Here is a 21,052-nt window from a genome sequence, read left to right as displayed (position 1 = left end):
ATCACAGATGGTTCAGAAATTCCTCCACACCCAGTTTCCTGTTTTCCATAAGTCTGCCAAGCCACGCAAAAAGAGACCAAGAAATCAGAAAGAGAGGCTGCCTACCACATCCACTACTACCACCCAGCCCTCCTCCTCATTGAAACAGCAATTTTGATGGTTCAGTTGAGGGTGCAGAAGATCCCCTTTATCGGTATCTTCATCTGCATCATTCTACCTACTCTTTGGAAATGGTCTCTTCTGCTTTTGACCTTCATGGGAGCAGATTGTAGCCAACAAATGGATTTTGGAAGGTATAACATTGATTTACTCCAGCCATTTTACCTCTGTTCCTCCATGCCACCCTCCTTTGCAGTAAAGATAGCTGTGTCTCTGTTCCACGGGTAGGGACTACAACTCAATAGTGAAAAGTCCCTTTTGACTCCAGTTCAGCAGAGAGACTGTATACGTGTTTGTCTGCATGCCATCATGTCCAGAATTTAGCTTCCAGCTCACTGGTTTATGGGACTGACAAACCTTATTTCCAAGATTCATATAAGTCCTTGGACGTGTGCAAGAAATTGCCTCTGTTAGGCCATATTGCAGCTTGCACTTTTGTAACACATGCCAGGTTACATCTTCATTGCTTCATTGCTTCCGGGGATAGCTCAGAACAGGCTTCATTTTGAACACACACAGTCTTGATAAACTGGTGTCTGGTCCTGGCTTGGAGCTAGACTCACTCAATTGGTGGAAGAACCCATACAAAGTTTGTGAAGGAGTTCCCTTCCACTGCTATAACTAGAACTTCAGAAGCCTCCATTTTGGGATGGGGAGCAAACCTCAGGGGACACACCATTCAAGGCAAATGGTCCTTTAGGGTCCCTTCCCTTATTTCCAGGAGAAATGTGGAGAAGTCAGGAATGCCTGTATCCACTTCCTTCACTTAATCAGGGGTCAATACATCAAAGTCATGACAGACAATGTAGTCTGTATGTTCTACATAAATCTTCAAGGTGGGGGGTAAGATTCCTTATCTCAGCCTCTTACATCCGAGGCACTCAAACCACGATAGCTGATGATTAAGCAGGCACTTCTCCCAAGATTACAAGTGAGAGCTGGATACTCTGATTCATTCTCTTGTCCTGGGGTTTCTAGAAGTAGACCTTTTTTGGCACCATTATCAACAGAGGGCAAAAATTTCTGCTCAAGGGGCCTTCTCTCCCTCAACATTGTTAGCAGGGTCGTCCCTAGGTGGGTGCAGGGTTTCTATCTGCCGGAGTGTGCTCCACCCAGGCCCCGCCCCACTCCACCCCTTTCCCCAAGGCCCCACCCCATTTCTTCTCTGCCCCCTCCCCAAGCCCGCTGCACCTTCGCTCCTCTCCCCTCCCTGTGCCTCCAGACACAGCGAAACAGCTGATCGGTGGTAGGTGCTGGGAGGGAGAGCGCGGCGCTGATCGGCGGGCTGGAGCGGGAGGTTGGTAGGGGGCCGCTTCGCTCCGCCTGCCCCCCGTCTTACCTTCCTGCTCACCTCCTCACAAAATGCTGGGCCCCCCCAAAGCACAGGGCCCAGGACAGTCGCCCCGATTTGCCATACCCAAGGGATGGTTCTGATTGTTACTATTCCAGAAATTTAACAAGATCAAGCAAGACAGAGTTAAAGCAAGACAGAGTTGAACAAGTTCAAGCAAGACAGAATTGCACCAGCTTGTCCGAGACAAATTTCCTCACATGGTTTGCCTTGCCTCTTGCCTGCTGTTGCAACTTCTGATCATTTCCCCACCTGCTATCTCAGGAGTTCAGTTGAGTCTCCATTCCAACCTGAGCATTCCTCATCTCAGAGCTTCGCTCCTCAGTGGTTCTTGGGGGTAGAAGTTTCCTGCCCAACAGAAGTAGACAAGGTCCTATTAAACTACAGAAAGATTTCCAGTAGGAACATTTATCTGCAGTAGTGAAAGAATTTCACCATTGGCATATCTAGCTACAGGTCTCACCTGTCCATTCCTCCCTCTCTACTGTTCTGGATTACTTGTTGGATTTCAAAAAATCAGATCTCTCTATAAACTCTGTCAAAGCTTATTTAGCAGGTACTACGATCTTCCATTCTTCTCTATGGGGATTCTCAGTGCCTATCCAACAACATCCAGATTCATTAAGGGGTTAAATATCAGAGGGATTTAAGTTAGTCTGGATCTGTAAAAGCGGCAAAGGGTCCTGTGGCACCTTATAGACTAGCAGATGTATTGGAGCCTAAGCTTTCGTGGGTGAATACTTGATGCATCCGACGAAGCAGGTATTCACCCACGAAAGCTTATGCTCCAATACGTCTGTTAGTCTATAAGGTGCCACAGGACTCTTTGCCGCCATTAAGGGGTTAGTTAACCTTTTTCCACAGATTAGAGACCTCACTTCCATATGGGATTTGAATTTGGACCCCATTTGTATAATGAAACCTCTCTCTGAGCCACTAGCCTAATGTTCTTTGCTACACTTGTCAATGAAGACATCCATTTTGATGGCCATCACCCCTTTCCAAAGAGTTGGAGAGTTTAATAGTAAATCCCCCCCTTTACAGTTTTTTTTTCCCAAAGAAAGTATTTATGGTCCCATTCCAAGTTTCTGCCTATAATGTATACTCTGATTTCCATGTTAATCAGTTCATCCACCTTCCAGGGTTTTTTTTTTCGAAGCCACGCTAGACCTACCCTGCATTCCTTGGATGTTAGAAGAAATATATAACAATGGAGATTGTGGTCAGGTCACAGTACCAACTGCAAAACAGCAGTCAGTGCTTTCCCAGTCTTAATACAGATGGATAATATGTGAATTCTTTAGAATGCCTGTATTCTCATTATTTATTTCTATGTGCAAAGTTAAATCCTCTGACTACTTGTCCTTTTTCTTTGGAGAGACTTCTTTGTCTGTTACAGAATTACATAGGTAATGCTCCTCTTTCAAAAACACATTATTTTAAAAGAACAGTGAGGTCTGAGTGCAAGGCTAGAAGTCAGATTCCTGAATTCTTATAATCATGTGTCTGACTGATTCCCTCCATAGTCTTGGAGAAGTCACTAGGAATCTGATATTTTTATTTTTTTTTTTAGAAAATTGCAGAAATATAGTTGCATACCTAGTTTGCAAGCACAGTTATTTCAATTCCCCATGCAAATTAGATTATTAGATGATTACACAGTTGGTTAGTTATGCATATAACTAGTAATTTGTAAATACAAATACCCATGGTAATTGCATTTGCAGCTCAGGCATTAATTGCACACGCTTTTGCAAAATCAGTTATATATATTCTTGAAAATTAGGCCTTTAAATGTGTCTACCTCAGTTTCCATATTTTAAAAATTAAGGTGAAACGTGCTTCTTGGGGAATTCTGAGGATTGGTTAATATATAAATTGATGATTGTAATGTTCTTTGGAGATTATCAGTGCTGTGTAACTGCAAAATATTACTCTAGTTACTCTTTGACTTTGATATGCATGTGCTTCAAAACCAATTTTTGAGGTTAGGAAAAGATGCAGGCTGATTCAGTCAATGCCTTAGAACAGTTTCCTGTACCAGTGAGATTTTTTTCCAGCTATACCTTGATTTTTTTCCATTTTTTAAAATTGGTTCAAATTTTGAGACTGCTGGTAATGTATGGTCTTTTTATGAATCTGGGGATCACATTTGAACAGCCTGTAATGAGATACAATCCAATCAGTATGGTGCCTTGTAAGTCACAATAAACTTTGCTTATTAAGCATTAAGAATAGCTTATATTCTAGAAAGGAAATGCAGAAGTAGGAGCTATGTGAAGACAAGGGTAACCATTTCTACAGAATGTGAATTCTGCTACTTTAAATATCTTTCCCTAATATTCTGTGTGAGGAAGTTTTAAGAATATATCTTTGACACTGGTTTACTAACTCTCCCAAGTGATAATTCAGATGATTCCTTAGATCCATGCAATTCTTTCCTAGAAAGAGCCTCTGTACCCTTCTTCACTGCTAAAACTTATTCATTAAGGGATTAATGTTTTCCATAATTTGTCTCCTTTTTAAGCATAGGGTTGAGAGTTATCTTCTATGATAGACCATTTGTAGATGGACTCTGACTCAGATCTGCCCTCAAGTTCTGAGTGGCAAGTGCAGTTTTTTTCACAAATGTCAGACTTATTGCTGGTACTTCAGAGTGTATATAGACAGTCATTTGAAGTACAGTCAACCTCCAACTGCTTGTTCTAGACTTAAGGTAGTGTTTTGTGTTCTACCTCATATTCAGACATAATTTATTAACTTTGCAAGTTAAAAGGATCTAAAACATAACCAGATCTAAATCTGGTACCAAGCTTTGGTTTTCCAGCGTGTGTCCTGAAAGCGGTCTGCTGTTCCCATAACGTATTAAGTTCCACACTACATAGATGCAGTATATCATGAAAATGTAATTTGCAGCTTATTGTATTCTGAAAATGACTAGACTATAACGTCAGGTGGACAATGTAGACTACAAGCACCGGCAATGCTGAAGCGCTCTCCCAGCACTCTAAAAAAAAGGCCCACCTCCACGAGAGGTGTAGCTACCAGCACTGAGAGTGTGGCTCCCAGCGCTGGGGCACTGTCTACATTGGTGCTTTACAGCTGCAACTTGCTGCACTCAGGGGGGTGTTTTTTCACACCCTGAGCGAGAAAGTTGCAGCGCTGTAAATTGCCAGTGTAGACAAGCCCAGAGTAAAAAAGGTTTTGCTGTGTTCTAGCAAAATCAAAAATGGGTAGCTTCTAACAAGGTTAGTGTGTACTAGTATCTTTAAACATCATCTCCTGGTGGTAGAAGACCAATTAAAATAGTCTGATTGCTTGCAACTTATTATCCATGAAGTGAAGTCTGAAATTTAGCTTGTTAAAAGGATATTTTTGATCAAAAAAGCGGTAATCACACAAACTTTTCAAGAAACTAATAAAGCATATATGAAAAATTGGGTCATTTTAAGTTGACTGTCCACTTGCAAATAATGTCAATTATCTGATAAAAGACCCGTGAAAATTTCCTAGTCACAGTATGATAGAGACAAGGTGGATGAGAGAGATATACTTTATTGGACCAACTTCTGTTGGTGAGAGAGACGAGCTTTCAAGCCACACAGAGCTCTTCCTCAGGTCTGGAAGGTACTGCCAATGTCACAGCAAAATGCAAAGTGGAACAGATTGCTTAGGATAAGTAGTTAGCACATGTTATAAGGGACCATTCAAGGTAGAGTGGCCTGTTAACACCTTATCAGTTATAGGACAAAATGAGGGGTTAGTGGGTTACAGATAGTTTTAATAAGCCATAAACCCAGTGTCTCTGTTCAGTCCATGATTTTTAGTGTCTATTAGAGAGATTAATTTAAGTTCGCAGGCTCGTCTTTTGAAAGTCTTGTGCAGGTTTCCTTTAAGGATGAGGACTGAAAGGTCAAATATAGTGTGATCCCTTTGTGAAAAATGTTCAGCCACAGGTGACAGGGTATTTTTGTCTCCTATGTGAGTTAATTTGAGAGCATAGTGATTGTCTGGTGTCACCCACATAATTGTTGTTGGGACATTTAGTGCACTGGATGAGGTACACCACATGTTGCAACAGGAATGGGTAGAACCCATGGATCTTGAAAAGTGCGTTGGGGGGAGTTAATTGTAGCAGTGGAGATATGTGTGGAGGTTTTGCATCTGTTGTTCTGGCAGGTTTTGGACTTGCTTTGAGTTGGTGTGTCCTGGTCTGAGGTGAGCTTGCTTCTGATGATGAGCTTGAAGAGATTGGGGGGTTTAAAGGCCAGAAGTGGGGGTTCAGGAAATATTTAGTTCAGGATGGGGTCTCCATTGAGCCCCCCCCCCCACTGTTCCTCAGACGTTCTTGTTAACTTCTGGATATGTGCTGGAAATGGCCCACCTTGATTATCACTTCAAAAGGTTTTCTCTCCCCCCGCCCCACTCTCCTGCTGGTAATAGCTCATCCTAAGTGATCACTCTCCTTACAATGTGTATGATAAACACCAATTTTTTCATGGTCTGTGTGTATATAAATCTCCTCACTGTATTTTCCACTTTATGCATCCGATGAAGTGAGCTGTAGCTCACGAAAGCTTATGCTCAAATAAATTGGTTAGACTCTAAGGTGCCACAAGTACTCCTTTTCTTTTTGCAAATAGAGACTAACACGGCTGCTACTCTGAAACCTGTCTGGATGAGGTGGATATCTCTGCAAAGTGCGGTATCTGTCACTCTTTCCTACCCAGAACTCGAGAAGCTCGGGAGCTTCACCTGGGGAACCACCTGAGACAGAAAGCTGTCTGATCTGGGCCAGGGAGACTCCCCTGCACATTACTAGTGTCCCTCCAAGCATGTGCCTTGGAGTGGAGCCCCCAAAACCTAAGTCAAAAGAATCTTCTTCTAGGCTCCCCATGAGAGCAGTGGGCAGGCATGAGCGTAAGGATAGATCCCCATTGAGGGCTGTCCATTAGAGATGTGCTTCCTCCCTGAGGTTTTCCAGATCTGGTGAGACTTTACATGCGAAATCTAAGGACCTGGTTCTTCTAAAGACATCTGGGTTGAAGGGCAAAGGGTGTAAAAAGAAAGATCCGGTGGTTCATTCGGTCATCTCGGTACTAAAGCCTAAGGACTGACATTCGCTGGTTCTGTCTGAGTGCTGGTCTGAGCCAATCTCGATACCACTGAATTTGTCTAAGGACTGTCCGGCTGCCGTGGATGCACTGGGTCTATCAGACTTGACTGCCATAACCCCTAGTGCTTCAGAGTGTACAGAGACTTACATAACACTGGAGGATATAGTTCTCCCTTACCCAGACTCTTCACTTCTCTCCAGCTTGGCCTTCTTGAGGGATATAATTACTCTGGAGGAGGAGCCTATGTTGGTGTCCCAGGAGCTATTCCACCTCCAACCCTCGGGCTGGAGTGCTTCAGTAAAGACAGCCCTGCTGCTACCAGTAGAGCAGTTTTCGGGCTCAGATGAGTCACATGTACTAGATGCTCTGGTATGTCTGCGGAGACAGATGAGTCCTGACAGATATTCAAGGAAATCCTAGATGGGCGAGGTAATATATTTTATTGGACCAACTTCTGTTTGTGAGAGAAAAAAGCTTTCAAGCCACACAGAGCTTTTCTTCAGTATCCTGGGACCAACGTGGCTACAGGTACACTGCAGAAAATCAAGGAGTCTTGCTCGTTGTTCCTTAGGGTATTACACCCCCCCACTCACACCCCAGATTGCAGTACTGATTCCCTTAGAGTCCCTTCCAACCGGTCGATACCTCTTTGTGGCTTTATTGGGGTCCGGGGGATCCTTATGGCAGGTGCCTGGACCCTTCTCAAGAATTGTACTGCTCTTCTCCCTCCTGCCAACTGGGTCTGTAGGGTACAAGGAGGAAGAGGTTGACCCAAGTCCACAGCTTCCGACAGGTGTCTCCTCCTTATCCTTGGATGAAGTGATGAGTCTTTCCTTGCCACCTCTACTGGATTATCGGAACTACTGCAGAGAGTTACCAGTGTCCTACAGATTCCACAAGAGGAGGTCCAGGACTCTCAACGCTGGCTTCTGGATATCTTACAACCTAAGAGACCAAGTAAGGTGTCTCTTCCAATTAATAAGGCTATACTAGAACCAGCCAAAGCAGTGTGGCACACTGTGCTCCTATGCCAAAAACTCCTGTCAAAGGAGCTGAATTTTTATTCTCCCACCCTGCTCCCCAACTCTCTGATGGTACAGCTGACTACAGAAAAGGCTCGGACGCACTAACAAAAGGCCATCCTGGCAGATAAGGGCTCTAAAGGGACTGGACCTCCTGGGGAGAAAAGTCTTCTCTTCCCCAGGCTTCCAGTTGTGTGTCATAACTACCAGGCTCTGTTAGTGAAATATGACTCTTAACAACCATTCCAGGCATGTGAGCTTCATTGACAAGCTTCCCACAAAGGACAGAGCCCAATTTCAGTCTCTTTTAGATAAGGGAAGGCTAGTAGCTAAAACAGCTCTCCAGACCACAATGGATATGGCAGACACAGCTTCCACAAGTCTGGCCACTGGCTTAGTCAAGAGGAGTGACTCTTGTCTGCAATTGTCAAGGTTTCCTAGGGAGGTCCTCCCCTTTGATGACTCAAATCTCTTTAATTAAAGAAACGGCGAGTCCTAGCATTCATTAAAGGACTGGAGATTGACTCTGCATTACTGGTGATTTATACTCAACCCCGAGGAGGAAAAACCAGAGACAATCCTATAGACTAAAACCGCCCCCTCCTCATATACCTTATTACCAGCACCCAGCCAAGCCTCTGTGGAAACAGAGCATTCAGAGGCCTTGCTTCATAACCCCCTCCACTGCCACAGCCTTTTCTCACTCTCAGCCACCCACCAATGGCTATTTTTGACATACTAGTCAAGACCTGCCTACCATCACTGAAGCCATCTACCTCTTCTTCCCATTATTTTTGCATGCTGTCTCACACTCTTTGCCCACAGCTGGAGGTTGATCATGAAGGAAAGTTGGGTTTTGGAGATTATCCATCAGGGATGCTCCATAGAGTTCCTCTCCTTCCTGGTCCCCCTTCAGGGACCACTCTCACAAGGTGTTTCTTCAACAGGAGGCAAAATCCCTCTTACACTGAGAGGCAATAAAATGCGTTCCACCTCGATATCAAGGGGAGGGGTTCTACTCCTCGTATTTCCTGATTCCCAAAAAAGAGAGAGGGTGTAGACCAATTCTGGACCTTTGGCAACTGAGCATCTTTATTCAAAAGCTGAAATTCCAGGTGAGTGATGTTGCCCTTTCATGGAACCAGCCAAGAAATAACCACAAACAAAGGTTAAATTGAAGCAGTACTGGGGGCTGATTTATTGCTTGCTTCCCTTATTTATGCAATTATACTCTCACACGCATTCCATTCATACTGGCAGGCTGTAGATGCAGGTGTTGCTTCCTATCTTAGGTGATAGAGACTGGCCAGGTTCCAGCTTCCCAGAGATTGAACCGCTAGGCAATGAGAGTCTCTGAAATCCCTTTGAACCTGTGTGAGGGCTCTACTGTTTCCGGTCCAGTCCTGAGTTTCTGCTGTTGTAGGTTACATCTCTCTCTGGCCACTACTGCTATAGGTTTATGTACAGTACCATATACAGCTTAATTATCTTTACACAGTAATATTTCGGTTCAAGCCTTGCGATTGGTTTCTTACACTCATACTATCTCACTCACTCCTTACATATTGATTACATATGCATAAGCATTAATACAATTGGTAGTATAGCTTTATGCAAGCGAGCGACATCAGTGGGGACATCTGCTGTTGTTTGTGGTTCAGTCAGGAAACTGTGCAACTGCACTTTCAAACATGACAGGAAGTCTACACAGGCAGACTATATTTGAAAAAGCAAAAAGAGGGGGAGTAGATGGGGGAATGAGCTGCCCCTCCTCAGGAGCAAAAGCTATTGCTGTCTGAGCAATGGATGGGGGTCGAGCCATGGTTTGGGCCACCGCTGGCTACAATTGCGTTGTCATCAGTAATCCATGCCCTTCAGGAAAGGATGTGGTTTGTGGCTCTCAACCTGAAGGATGTATACTTCCATGTGGGCATTCACCCCTCACACAGAAAATTCCTGCATTTCATGGTAGGCCACAAACACTTCCAGTTTTAAGTGCTCCCCTTTGGGCTGGCCATGGCATCCAGAGTATTTACAACAGTTTTCTGTGTGGTAGCAGCCGAGATGAGACACCAAGGCTACACAATATTCTCATTGCTGAACGATTGGCTCCTGGTAAGCTTGAGACCTTAGGAGGTCAGGTCAGCGACAACATTCCACCGTACAGCTTCTAGCAACCCTAGGCATTTGCATAAAGAGAGAAAAGTCTATTTTGTCACCCACAAGGACAATAAACTTTGTAAGGGTAATGTTGGATTCGGTTTCTGTGAGAGCATTCCTCCATGCAGACAGGTTTCATATAATGATCAACCTGAATTCATGCATTACCCGCAGACCATGAATTACAGTGCACAGGATGCTTTTCATTGTTAGGCTATGTAGCCGCATGCACCTAGTGCCTTTCACTGTTAGACCACGTGGCTCCATGCACCTACCTGTCACAGTTCACCAGGCTTCACCTGCCATGTCTGCAAGCTTGACTCCACTCGATCTATTGACTGGACAAGCACCACATCAGCTCCAAGGTGGCCGTTCCCACCGGAGTTATCACCGCCTCACTTGGTGGTCAAACCCAGAAAAGATCATGGTGGGAATTCCCTTCATCCCTCTCACCTCCAGAATCACCATTGTGACGGATGCTTTCCTCCTAGATATGGATGATCACTTGGACAACCACACTCCTCGGTGTACCTGGATCCCACAAGATGCCAGACTACATATAAATTTACTAAAACTTAAGCAGTCCGCCTTGAGTGCAAGGCTTCCTTCTGCTCATACGCTCACTCTTTATGAGGGTACTGTTGGGACAGTATCACCATCATGGTCTACCTAAACAAACAGGGATGAGTGAGATCTTGTCCCCTCTTCCTGGAAGCATTCAGACTCTGGAAGTGGTGCATCAGGAACCACATCACAATACAGGCTGCTTACTTTCTGGATATCTACAACTCCCTTGCAGATGAACTAAGCAGAAGCTTCTCAGCAGACCACAAGTGGGAAGTCCAAGACACAATCCTAAGCAAGATATTAACACAAAGGGGTATACCATAATGGGACCTCTTTCCATTCCCCCCCCCCCAAAAAAAAAAAAACAAAAAAACCAGGAATCTTTCCATGTATTGCTCCAGAGGAGTCATGGGTCGTGGCTCCAAGTGTGATGCTCTACTACTGTCCTGGACGAATGACCTCAGATATCTTTCCTCCCATTCATCTTCTTCCACAGGTCATAGGTAAAGTAGGTTGCGACGGAACTAACATCGTTCTCCTAGCACCCTACTGGGACCTGTTTGCCTCCCAGACGAACAAGAAGCTCAACATAGAGAAGAATCGGTAGCAAATCTGAAGGTGGAAGGCAGTTTGGGTGGAAGTGATCATGAAATGATAAATTTCATGAGAAAGGAAGGCGTAAGACCAGTAGAATAAGGACAATGGACTTCAAAAAAGAATACTTTAGCAAACTCAGAGAACTGGTAGAAAAGGTCCCATGGGAAGAAAATCTAAGGGGAAAAGGAGTTCAGGAGAGCTGGCAATTTCTCAAGGAGACATTATTAAGGGCATAACTGCAAATTGTCCCAGTGCAAAGCCAAGATAGGAAGAGGCAAGTATGGCTCCATCAGGAGCTCTTTAATGACCTGAAAATCAGAAAGGAATCCTACAAAAAGTGAAAACATGGATGAATTGCTAAGGATGAGTATAAAAGAATAGATAAGCATCATCTTCTTTTTCCTTTATGCCGCTTTTCCTTGTGAGAATCGTGGCAACAGCATGGAGAGTAGGGAGGACCAGACCTCCCTTTCCTTCACAGCAGGTTCCAGCTCCTCCTGGGAGATTCCCAAGCATTCCCAGGCCAACCAGGAGGTATAATCCCCCCAGTGTGTCCTGGATCAGCCTTGGAGCCTCCTTATCAGATGCCCGAACGACCTCAGCTGGGTCCTCTCAATCTGGAGGAGTAGCGGCTCAAGCATGTAGGGACAAAATCAGAAAGGCTAAAGCACAAAATGATGTACAACTAGCAAGGAACATAAAAGGCAATATGTTCTTTAAATACACCAGGAGTAAGGGAAAGATGAAATTAGTGGGGAAGGAGAGCTAATAGCTGTTAATGGTGACCGGATATTAAACACAACTAATATGTTCCTTCTCCCTTGTTGTCAATAAGTGAAAATAGGGAAAGAACAGTTTAAAGAATATTTAGATATGTTAGATGTCTTCAAGTCAGCAGGGCCTGATGAAGTTCATCCTTGGGAATTTAAGGAACCAGCTGAAGCAATCTTGAGCAGTTATTTTTGAGAACTCATGGAGGATGGGGGAAGTCCCAGAGGACTGGTAAAGGGCCAACATAGTCAGCCTAACTTCTATACCTGGAAAGATACTGGAACAAATTATTAAGCAATCAGTTTGTAAGCACCTAGAGGATAATATGGTTATAAGGAATAGCCAACATGGATTTGTCAGAAACCAGTCATGCCAAGCCAGTCTAGTTTCCTTATTTTATAGGGTTACTGGCCTAGTGGATGGGGGAAGAAGAAGATATGATATATCTTGATTTTAGTAAGGCTTTCGACACAGTGCCACATGACATTCTCATAAGTAAACTAGGGAAATGTGGTCTAGATTAAATTTCTGTAAGGTGGATGCATAATTGATTAAAAGACTAGTTGTCAGAGTAGTTATCAGTGGTTCACTGTAAAATGGGTGGTGTATCTAGTGGAGTCCTGCAGGGGTCAGCCCTGGATCTGGTGCCATTTAATATTTTAATTAATGCCTTGGATAATGAAGTGGAGGCTATTTTTACAAAAATTGCAAATGACCTCAGGGTGTAGGGGGAGGGTGCAAGCACGTTGGAGGGCAGGATTAGAATTGAAAACAACTTTGACAAATTGGAGAATTAGTCTCAAATCAACAAGATGAAATTCAATAAAAGAGAAGTGCAGCGTACTTCAGTTAGGAAGGAAAAATCAAATAGACAGCTACAAAATAGGGAATAACTGACTAGGCGGTAGTACTGCTAAAAAGGATCTGGGAATTATAGTGGATCACAAATTGAATGAAAGTCAACAATGTGATATAGTTGGAGAAAAAGGCTAATAGCATTCTGGGGTATATTAACAGCAGTGTTGCATATAAGATGTAAGAGGTGATTATCCCGCTTTACTCAGCAGTGGTGAGGCTTCAACTAGAGTAGTGTGCCTAGTTCTGGGTTTTAGGAGTGATGTGGACAAATTAGAGAGAGTCCAAAGGAGAGCAACAAAAATGATAAAAGGTTTTAGAAAACCTGATCTATGAAGGATGGGGGGAAAGCTGGCCATATTTAGTCTTGAGAAAAGAAAACTGAGGGGAGACCTGTAAACAGTTTTCAAATACATTAAGGGCTGTTGATAATGAGGGTGGTGAGCAATTGTTCTCTGTGTCCACTGGAGGTAGGACAAGAAGTAATGGGCTTAATCTGCAGCAAAAGAGATTTAAGTAAGAAATCAGGAAAAAAACTATGATCACTTCCACCCAAATTGCCTTCCACCTTCAGATTTGCTACCGATTCTTCTCTATGTTGAAGAATCATACCTGGGAGGAGAAGCAGGGACACAGCGCACTTATGGGAGCAGGTGGAGGGGGGTGGGGATTTTTGGATGTATCCTCCTTTGTTGTCAGTTAGCCTATCTCCCTCCCCTGGATGGAGTGAGAGCCTATTCTTTAGGGCACAGGCAATCTCAGTAGCATTTCTCCAAGAAGTACCTACACTGGACACTTGTTACATTTTCACAAAACATTATACTTTAGTCCAAACCTCTTCTGCAGACTCAACCTTTGGAATGACAATATTGCAAATATCTATACTGCCTGTGTCCTTGTAGCCACATGTGTAATACAGATAGGGTTCACACGTCTCAAAGAACCTCCAGTTACAGGTAAGTAACCGCCATTTATTTAAACTGGAGAGGGAATCAACAGATATACATTAACACTGTGGGTGTAGCTTAAAATATTTGCCTTCAGACTCTAAGATCTCACCTTTTTATTTTTTCTATTGTCTAGTTGTTTCATTTAGCACTATGGACTTCTGTGAGTGGAGCCCATTTAGTTCTTCTGTCAGCTTTTTAGAGTAATACTAAAATATTTATAGGTTTGTATGTCACCTCTCTGAAGTGTTTCCTTAAAGGAATAAAGAAGCCAAGTTTCTTAACAGATGCATTATTCCATTTCTGGCAGTTTTTGGTCGTGCTAGCAGTATTAACTATGTGTTGAAACTTCTTTATTGCATAAACAATAGTTTGTCTTGGAAGTTACTTTGTACCCTTACTTTAATGTCTAAAAAGAGACTTTGACATCGACTTGCATTGATAACAGGCCATCTATTTAAAAAAAGGCGGGTGGGGGAGAGGCACTATTCTTGAGATGAAACCTACTTTTTGTCTAAAATGAGTTCATGGTTTCACGGTAAATTTCCTGATAGATCTGAGGCATCTTTAAGAAATAAAACATGTCTAAATCTTAGACAACCCTTAGTTCCCTGTCAGTAATTCAGTGTAGTTTAAGCAAATTCCGTAATACCTGTAACCAGTGTCTCTTAGTGGTGAGAGAAATTAAGAGCTTGATTGTAGAGTAACCACAAGCGCTGAGTGAAGAGCAGAGTGTGGGTGCTCTACCGCAAGAACAGACCAGAGACGATATTGTGACTTGGTCACAATTTGATACCTGGTTTCCCTTTGCTTTGGGAGAGGGTGAGGGTCCTAGCTCTATACCTGGACAGATTTTACTTCTCTACCCTCACCTCCCCCCGACCCCTGCACCAGAGGGGAATTGTGGCCTCGTGGAATGTGTCTGGATAACTGCTTTCTGCAATCTGTTGCATAGGCTGGTAGGGGCCTTCAGAATTAAGTAATTGGAAATAAATGTTTTAAGTGCTTAGGAAGTGATGAGAGTGATGGCACATAGAAAAGGCAGAAACTGGAGTGGCTTTTTGTTTTAATAGTGAGCTGTACAGTACAGCATTGGTAAGAATAATGTAAAATATATCTAATGCAGAGATAATGCAAGTGGGGTCTAAATATCGCTAAAATTTTAATCAATATCCTATTCTAGTAAGCTGAGGGAAAATCTATTTTAGTGTGCCCATGTTGCTATGGTTGCAGTTCATGCACACTTACAATTAGAGTGGGAGGTTTGTTTAATTGTGAATACTGACATTTTTACAGCTGTCAAAATTACATGGTATTTGGGGTATTTGGAGTGTTTGTTTTCAACTCTGATCAGTGTGGTGCTTCTGTTCATTCTGTTTTGCCAACTTATTCTTTTAAAGGAAAATCAAAATATTGAAATAAAACTAATAATTGAAACTAAAATTCTAATATGTATAGAGATTTTCATTGTTATGGATATTAAAAATCAACTAATAATCATAGCATATGAACATTTAATGTTATATACACCATTCTTAACAGTAATATGCTCTACTTGTATTTTAATAAATACTAAAGTTTGATTTTTTGACAGCATTTTTTGTCCTCAAGAAAATACAGAAGAAGCTCTATTGTTGTTGCTGATTAGTGAATCTATGGTAAGTTAAACTGCTGTTTTAAAAACTTTTTTATGTCACTTTTGTCATTTGTCTTTAGAGCACATTTGTCCCATTTCCTGTTACAAAACTAGGCAAGCAGTTCCTTCTGGAACTAAAGCTATTGCTACTCTGACAGGGAGCCAGCAGGAAGTGCTGTGAGGGTCTTATGATTCTGAGTTCCTCTTTCCTTTTGAGACTAAGTGCATTGTCTCTGGGCTGAACCTACTCTTCCTTTAGTTTTAGGGAAGGGAGGTAGAGTCTGTTCCCAAAACCAAGTCTTTCACTTGGCATCACATCAGTGTGAACAGCTGTTACAGCAGCTGCTGCCATTCGGAGAAGCAAGCTTGAAAATTCAAGTAGTTTTTGTTGTAATCACAAAAACCAAAAATTAGATACATGTACCTCTTCAATGTGTATATGGCCAACAATTCTTTTCTGAAGTGCTTTAAAATGTAGATCTCACTCAAGTTTCAAATAACTCTTGATATTGGCATATCGTCTGTATACGGCATCATAGGATGTTGCTGGTGTTGTGTTTTTTGTAAACCCTTGATTTTCCCCTGTGGTTGTTTCCTTTCAATGTCTTTACTGACACCTGTTAAAAGGGTGCCATGCTACTGCTCTGGGGAGGTTTACTAATCGTTGATTACCTACCCGCTGGTAACTTACTAAAGCAAGGTCGGTTACATCCTATGCTCTTAAAACAGTCAATACAAAATCTTTTACTCCTGGGGGAATTCTGTGCCACTGTGCATGTACATATTTTATATGCCGTGCACATTTTTTTCAGAAAATAGCTTCTGCTGAAAAGTTGCTGTGGTTACACCTTTTGCCCACCAGAGGGCATTGTGGCACTAGAACACAGCAGCCTTTTCTGGCCAGCTCCAGCTACGATGTGGAAGAGAAAGAGCCTGCCTTCTTCACAGCACCTGTCAGACCAAGTCAGGAGATATGTGGAGACAGACAGAGTGGGGTTGCTGAGGGGTCAGACAATGCTTATAAGGACTAGTGAGGGAGGACAGACTGGAGCAGGCGCAGAATGGGAGTGGAGGTGCAGGGACACAGGGGGGAAGGAGGTGCAGGGTCACCTGGGTAGAGGGGGAGGCGGTACAGAGCTACAGGGAGGAAGGGGTGTGGCTGAGAGGGGGCACAGACACATGGGGGCGGGAGGGTAGGGACACATGGAGATGAGGGGAGGGGACTGACTGAGGGGGTGCAGGGACACATGAGGAGAAGGGTGTAGGACCACATTGGGACGGGGGAGAGGGTGCGGGGACACATGGGGATGGGAGGAGTGGGTGTTTGAGTTGGGGTGGAGGGACAGGGGATGCAAGGACACATGGGGGAGCAGGGACACATAGGGACTGGGAAAGATGTGCCTGACTGAATGGGAGAGGCTAGAGGTCTGCATGAGGGACATGCCCTAACAATCCCTTCCTGCCCTCTCCAAAAAACCTGATCCATACTTTTCCCACCCATACCCAACAACCCTTCAAGTTCATACCCAGGCTCCTTCCCAACAATTACTTCCCTCTCCCTAAGCTCCTCTGTTACGCCTGACTTCCCCAAGTCTTTGCACTGCTTCTGAGGGGCGCAGGAAATATGGTTCCGTACAGTAGTTTAAATGAATTATTACTCTGAGTTCTGTCTTAATATGCCTAGTAAGGAATTGATTTGTCAAAAAACATTTCCTGAATCTTTTTTATTGTCTGTATTGTTACAGACATGCTTCCTGATCGGTATTTTGAAATAAATGACCAAAAAATAATTGAAATTGGTGTGATTACAGTAAAAGCTGTTTTATCAGGCACTTCCCCAACTGGAAAGCTCTGTAAAGCAGCATTTCTGATCTTAATTGAAATGCCGGCTTATAGTCCAGTTGGCGCGGGGCTGGCAGGGGGTTGGGGCGCAAGAGGGGGTGTGGAGCGTAGGCTCTGGGAGGGAGTTTGGGTGTGGGAGGGGCCTTGGGGCACACTGCAGGGTGCCAGATCCAGGGGCCGCTGCCTCTGCCCGCAGGTGCCACCCCGAGCACTCTCTCTGCAGATTCTGTTGGCTGGGGACTGTGGCCAATGGGAGCTGCGGGGCAGCGCCTGCAGGCAGAGGCACCGCACAGAGCTGCCTGCTGCGCCTTGGCCTAAGAGCAGCTGGGACAGGTTGCCATTTTCAGGGAGCTGCCCGAGCTGAGCGGCCCCTGGATCTGGCACCCTGCACCCCCTTCTGCACCCCCAGCCCCCTCCCACAACCAAAATCCCTCCCAGAGTCCAAGTTCCGCGCCCCCTCTCACGCCCCAGCCCTGTACCCCCTCCTGCACCCAAACTCCCTCCCTCTTAGTTAACCATCATTTTTCACTTACCGGCACCCCCCATTCCCTCAACATGCTAGATAAAACAGCTTTTAGTGTATATTGTGTTATTTTTGTCTACTAAAATAGGCAGAATTTTGCAGAATTTTAAAATATTGTGTACAGAATTTATAATTTTTTGGTGCAGAATTCCTCCAGCAGTAATCTTTTCACTTTGTGTAATGAATCTGAAACTTGTCCCCTACTTATAATGAACCAAAGGTGAAATTTTCAAAAGCACATAAGTGCTTTCATGTATTGCAGTAAATGATAAAAATGATTATTTTGGTCATTTATTTTTAAAACTCATGAAAATATTTTCATTACTTCTATATAGCTGAAAAAACTTACTGTTAATATGATAGCACATAAATATTGGTATTGCTACCATCATTCTTCCTATTTGAAACAGTCCTGATGCAGAACATTTCCAGAAATTGCATAGTCTTCTAAATAGATAATTTCCAGTAGTCAATTTATTACATTATCATTGTTGCTGTTATAAAGTGCCCTTGTACTCTGGCTTCCATACATATGTAGTACATGCCTACCTTTGCTTTGCTTATCTAGATAAGATCCTGTAGAGGGGTCAGACTCGTAAGTAGGTCTGAGACACTGGACCTTTAAAATACTCACACATATGTATGAAAGTTCTTTTCCTACTTCAAGCAATTTTAAATTTGTTTTTAATACTTAGGGTGGGAGAATTCTCCCTACTCTCAGGGTATAGGCTGCCATGGTACCAGCAGCAGTGTTCGTGTCACAGCTGACTGCACTTAAGAGGCAGCAAGCAGTCAGTGCCACTGACATGGTGTTACCATGATTACATATGCAACCATAAAAGTAAGAGATTTTGAAGCTAAATATGTATACAGTGGAGAAAGTAAATGCCAAATACTTGTTGATCAAAAGAAAACAAATTCTACACATATGGGAGTACATTTTCAAAGGAAGATGTGGGCAGTTAAGTTCACAACTAATGGAATATTTGTGTGTGTAACTCCCCATGTACCACTTTGAAAATTTACCACTTAGTGTTTGATTATCCTGATTTTATAGACTCTTTCATCCAGTGTCTTCAGAGCCTAAAATGTTGGCCGGTTAAAATAACTAAAAAGTACTTTGGATTTTAATGTGTGATTTTTCATCTTTCTATAAGTGGGGAATGAAATCTGTCCATTCTGACTTCTAATGTGAATCTACAAACTATATAGAAATGAAACTTAAGTAGAAATGAAAACAAGTTGCTAAAAATAATGTTTGGTTTCTGGCTAGATGAGATTAATAGGTGAAGAAATGCTGTTATCAGCTTGTTCTTCAGCTCTGTAGAGGGTCCTCTGACTGTCATTAATATTTAAACAAAACTAAAAAAACCCAGCCACTTTGGGAGCGTCTCACTTCTGATCTTTAATTTGTTTCACGCTATAGCTACCCATACAAATTCAAGTCTGTAGTCTGCAACAATGAAATTTGAAATGAAATTCTAAATTTCAGTTTAAAAGCATGTAGAATTAGAGGACTTCAAGACAAGACGTATTCAGACTGGTGGTTTTGTGATAACAATATATGATGGAGAATAGGAGAGGTTGGTTTCGGAGTAACCTTTTAAAGTGGAGCACATGTGGTCTTGTCGTTAAGTCCTAGCACAGGCATCAGGAGACTTGAATTTTATCTCTGCTCTACAAAAGTCTTCCTCTGTTAACCTGGGGAAGTTGGTTTAATCTGCCTGTACCTCAGTATGCCTATTTGTAAAAAGGTGTGTTGTAATTCTGTAGTCTTTGTAAAACATTTTTAAATCCATAAGATGAAATGCACATGAGAAGTGCAGAGTATTGTCAATATGTACACATTTCTGTGCTACGCTTGAGCCATAGGATTGGAGAAGCTGAGCTTCTTGTATGCGGCCCTTCTTATGGAATATACATTGAACTGTATCGGTGTGGGTTATCTTTGGAAGAGACTGTTTATTCATCCCAGAGAGAGGACACTGTCATAATGACCTTCAGAAGATGAAGTAAGTGGAACGAAAATGGCACTCTCTGAAAGAAGGATGGAAGACCCCAGCAGCCTGGATCAATCAGCAAAGTTGTACCTTATTTTGATGCAAAAGACAATAAAGCACTAATTATGCCAGAGTTAAACCGCAAAGTACAGCTTCATTTTAGATAATTTTTAACAAAATTATTTTTCTCTGTTTTATACAGTTAGAACATAACAGTGAAAGTAAATCAGTTACAGAAACACTGGATTAGGGTTAATTCGTATATTAAATCCCTCACAAAAAGTAGTGTGAAAAAATGGCATCAAACAGGCTTTTGTTTAAATACAAGTAATCAAATGCAAAATGAGCAGAAGTTTCTATCTTGTTTGGTCACTTGCTTTCAGTGATGATTGGTATTTTGAAACACATTAATAATGACCAGAACCAAGATGTTAGTCAGATTAGACTGACACCCTAAATTTCTTCTTGCTGCTGTCTTCCAGGCTAACCGTGATGCTGTACTGAGCAGAATACCAGAGCACAAAAATGATCGCATCATCAGTTTGCAAAGTGCATCTGTGGTCTATGATTTGCTTACAATTGCCTTAGGGAGAAGAGGTCAATATGAAATGCTATCAGAGGTACGTCTGTAATAGTAAATATTTCCAGTGCCATGTCTTCAGTTTGTTTCCAACTGTTAACATATATGAAATATAGATGACAAAACTATCTGTGGTCATTTTAAAACAAAAATTGCCATTAATTTATTACTCTGTTCAGTTATGTTGTAGTAAAAGGATCCAAACAATTTCATAAAAAATCTTCTACCGTAACAATTGTATTATAAATAAATCCTCATTAGTGAATAGCTGGAAAAGGAATTTATGAAACTATTTCTTTTGAGGTAAGTATTTTATATAATTTCCCCCTTTGGTCTCATACCATTGTGACTGCTCTAAAATGCTGTTCATAATAATAATACCTGGTTCTTACATAGCTAATAACGAGTTTCTCCCTCATTAATTGTCTCTTCAGATCTCTGCTATAGAAATTGCATTTGATGCCTGAAGAGTTTTATTTAATTATGTAATATAGAAATCTGTTCTTTTTAGGTATGCCTTCTTACATGTTTAGGGCATTTTAAAGTGTAATTTCTTATTTCTCAAATGCATAATGGCTAATTAGGCTCTTTGCAGAACAGAAGGTTTTTGTCCTGCTTAAAGCAATGCCTTGAATTCAGCAAAATGCCATTAACTGAGATTCAGGTTAGCCATCTGTATCCACGATGAGCCCTAGTTACACCTGAATTCCATATGTTTCACTTGACATGAAAAGTCTGTCAAGGAATTGATTACCTGGTTAATAATATGCCTCAGAACATTCACTGAAGGATTCTTTACTTAAAGTAAAAAATTCAGAAGTGTTATAATGTCTGTGAAGCATTTCATATCAATATCTCCTCATGCTCAACTCTGAAATGGAAGTATTTCCTCCTGTTGTCAGCATTTTGAAGCTTCAGGTGGTCT

General features: G+C 42.4%; 1 protein-coding gene across 5 annotated transcripts in view; it reads left to right on the top strand.

Moving 5' to 3' along the window:
* TTC7B (tetratricopeptide repeat domain 7B) overlaps nucleotides 1-21,052 on the top strand; it is a 302,589-nt gene that overhangs the window by 114,798 nt on the left and 166,739 nt on the right. For all 5 annotated transcript variants that reach the window (XM_073349423.1, XM_073349422.1, XM_073349421.1 and 2 more), the window contains 2 exons: nucleotides 15,141-15,204; nucleotides 20,030-20,167. In XM_073349423.1, coding sequence (XP_073205524.1) covers nucleotides 15,141-15,204; nucleotides 20,030-20,167 — 202 coding nt within the window. The remainder of the gene's footprint in view (nucleotides 1-15,140; nucleotides 15,205-20,029; nucleotides 20,168-21,052) is intronic.

Source organism: Lepidochelys kempii, chromosome 6 (genome assembly GCF_965140265.1).
Source record: "Lepidochelys kempii isolate rLepKem1 chromosome 6, rLepKem1.hap2, whole genome shotgun sequence".
Classification (NCBI taxonomy): domain Eukaryota; kingdom Metazoa; phylum Chordata; order Testudines; family Cheloniidae; genus Lepidochelys; species Lepidochelys kempii.
This window is presented reverse-complemented; position numbering and strand designations above follow the sequence as displayed.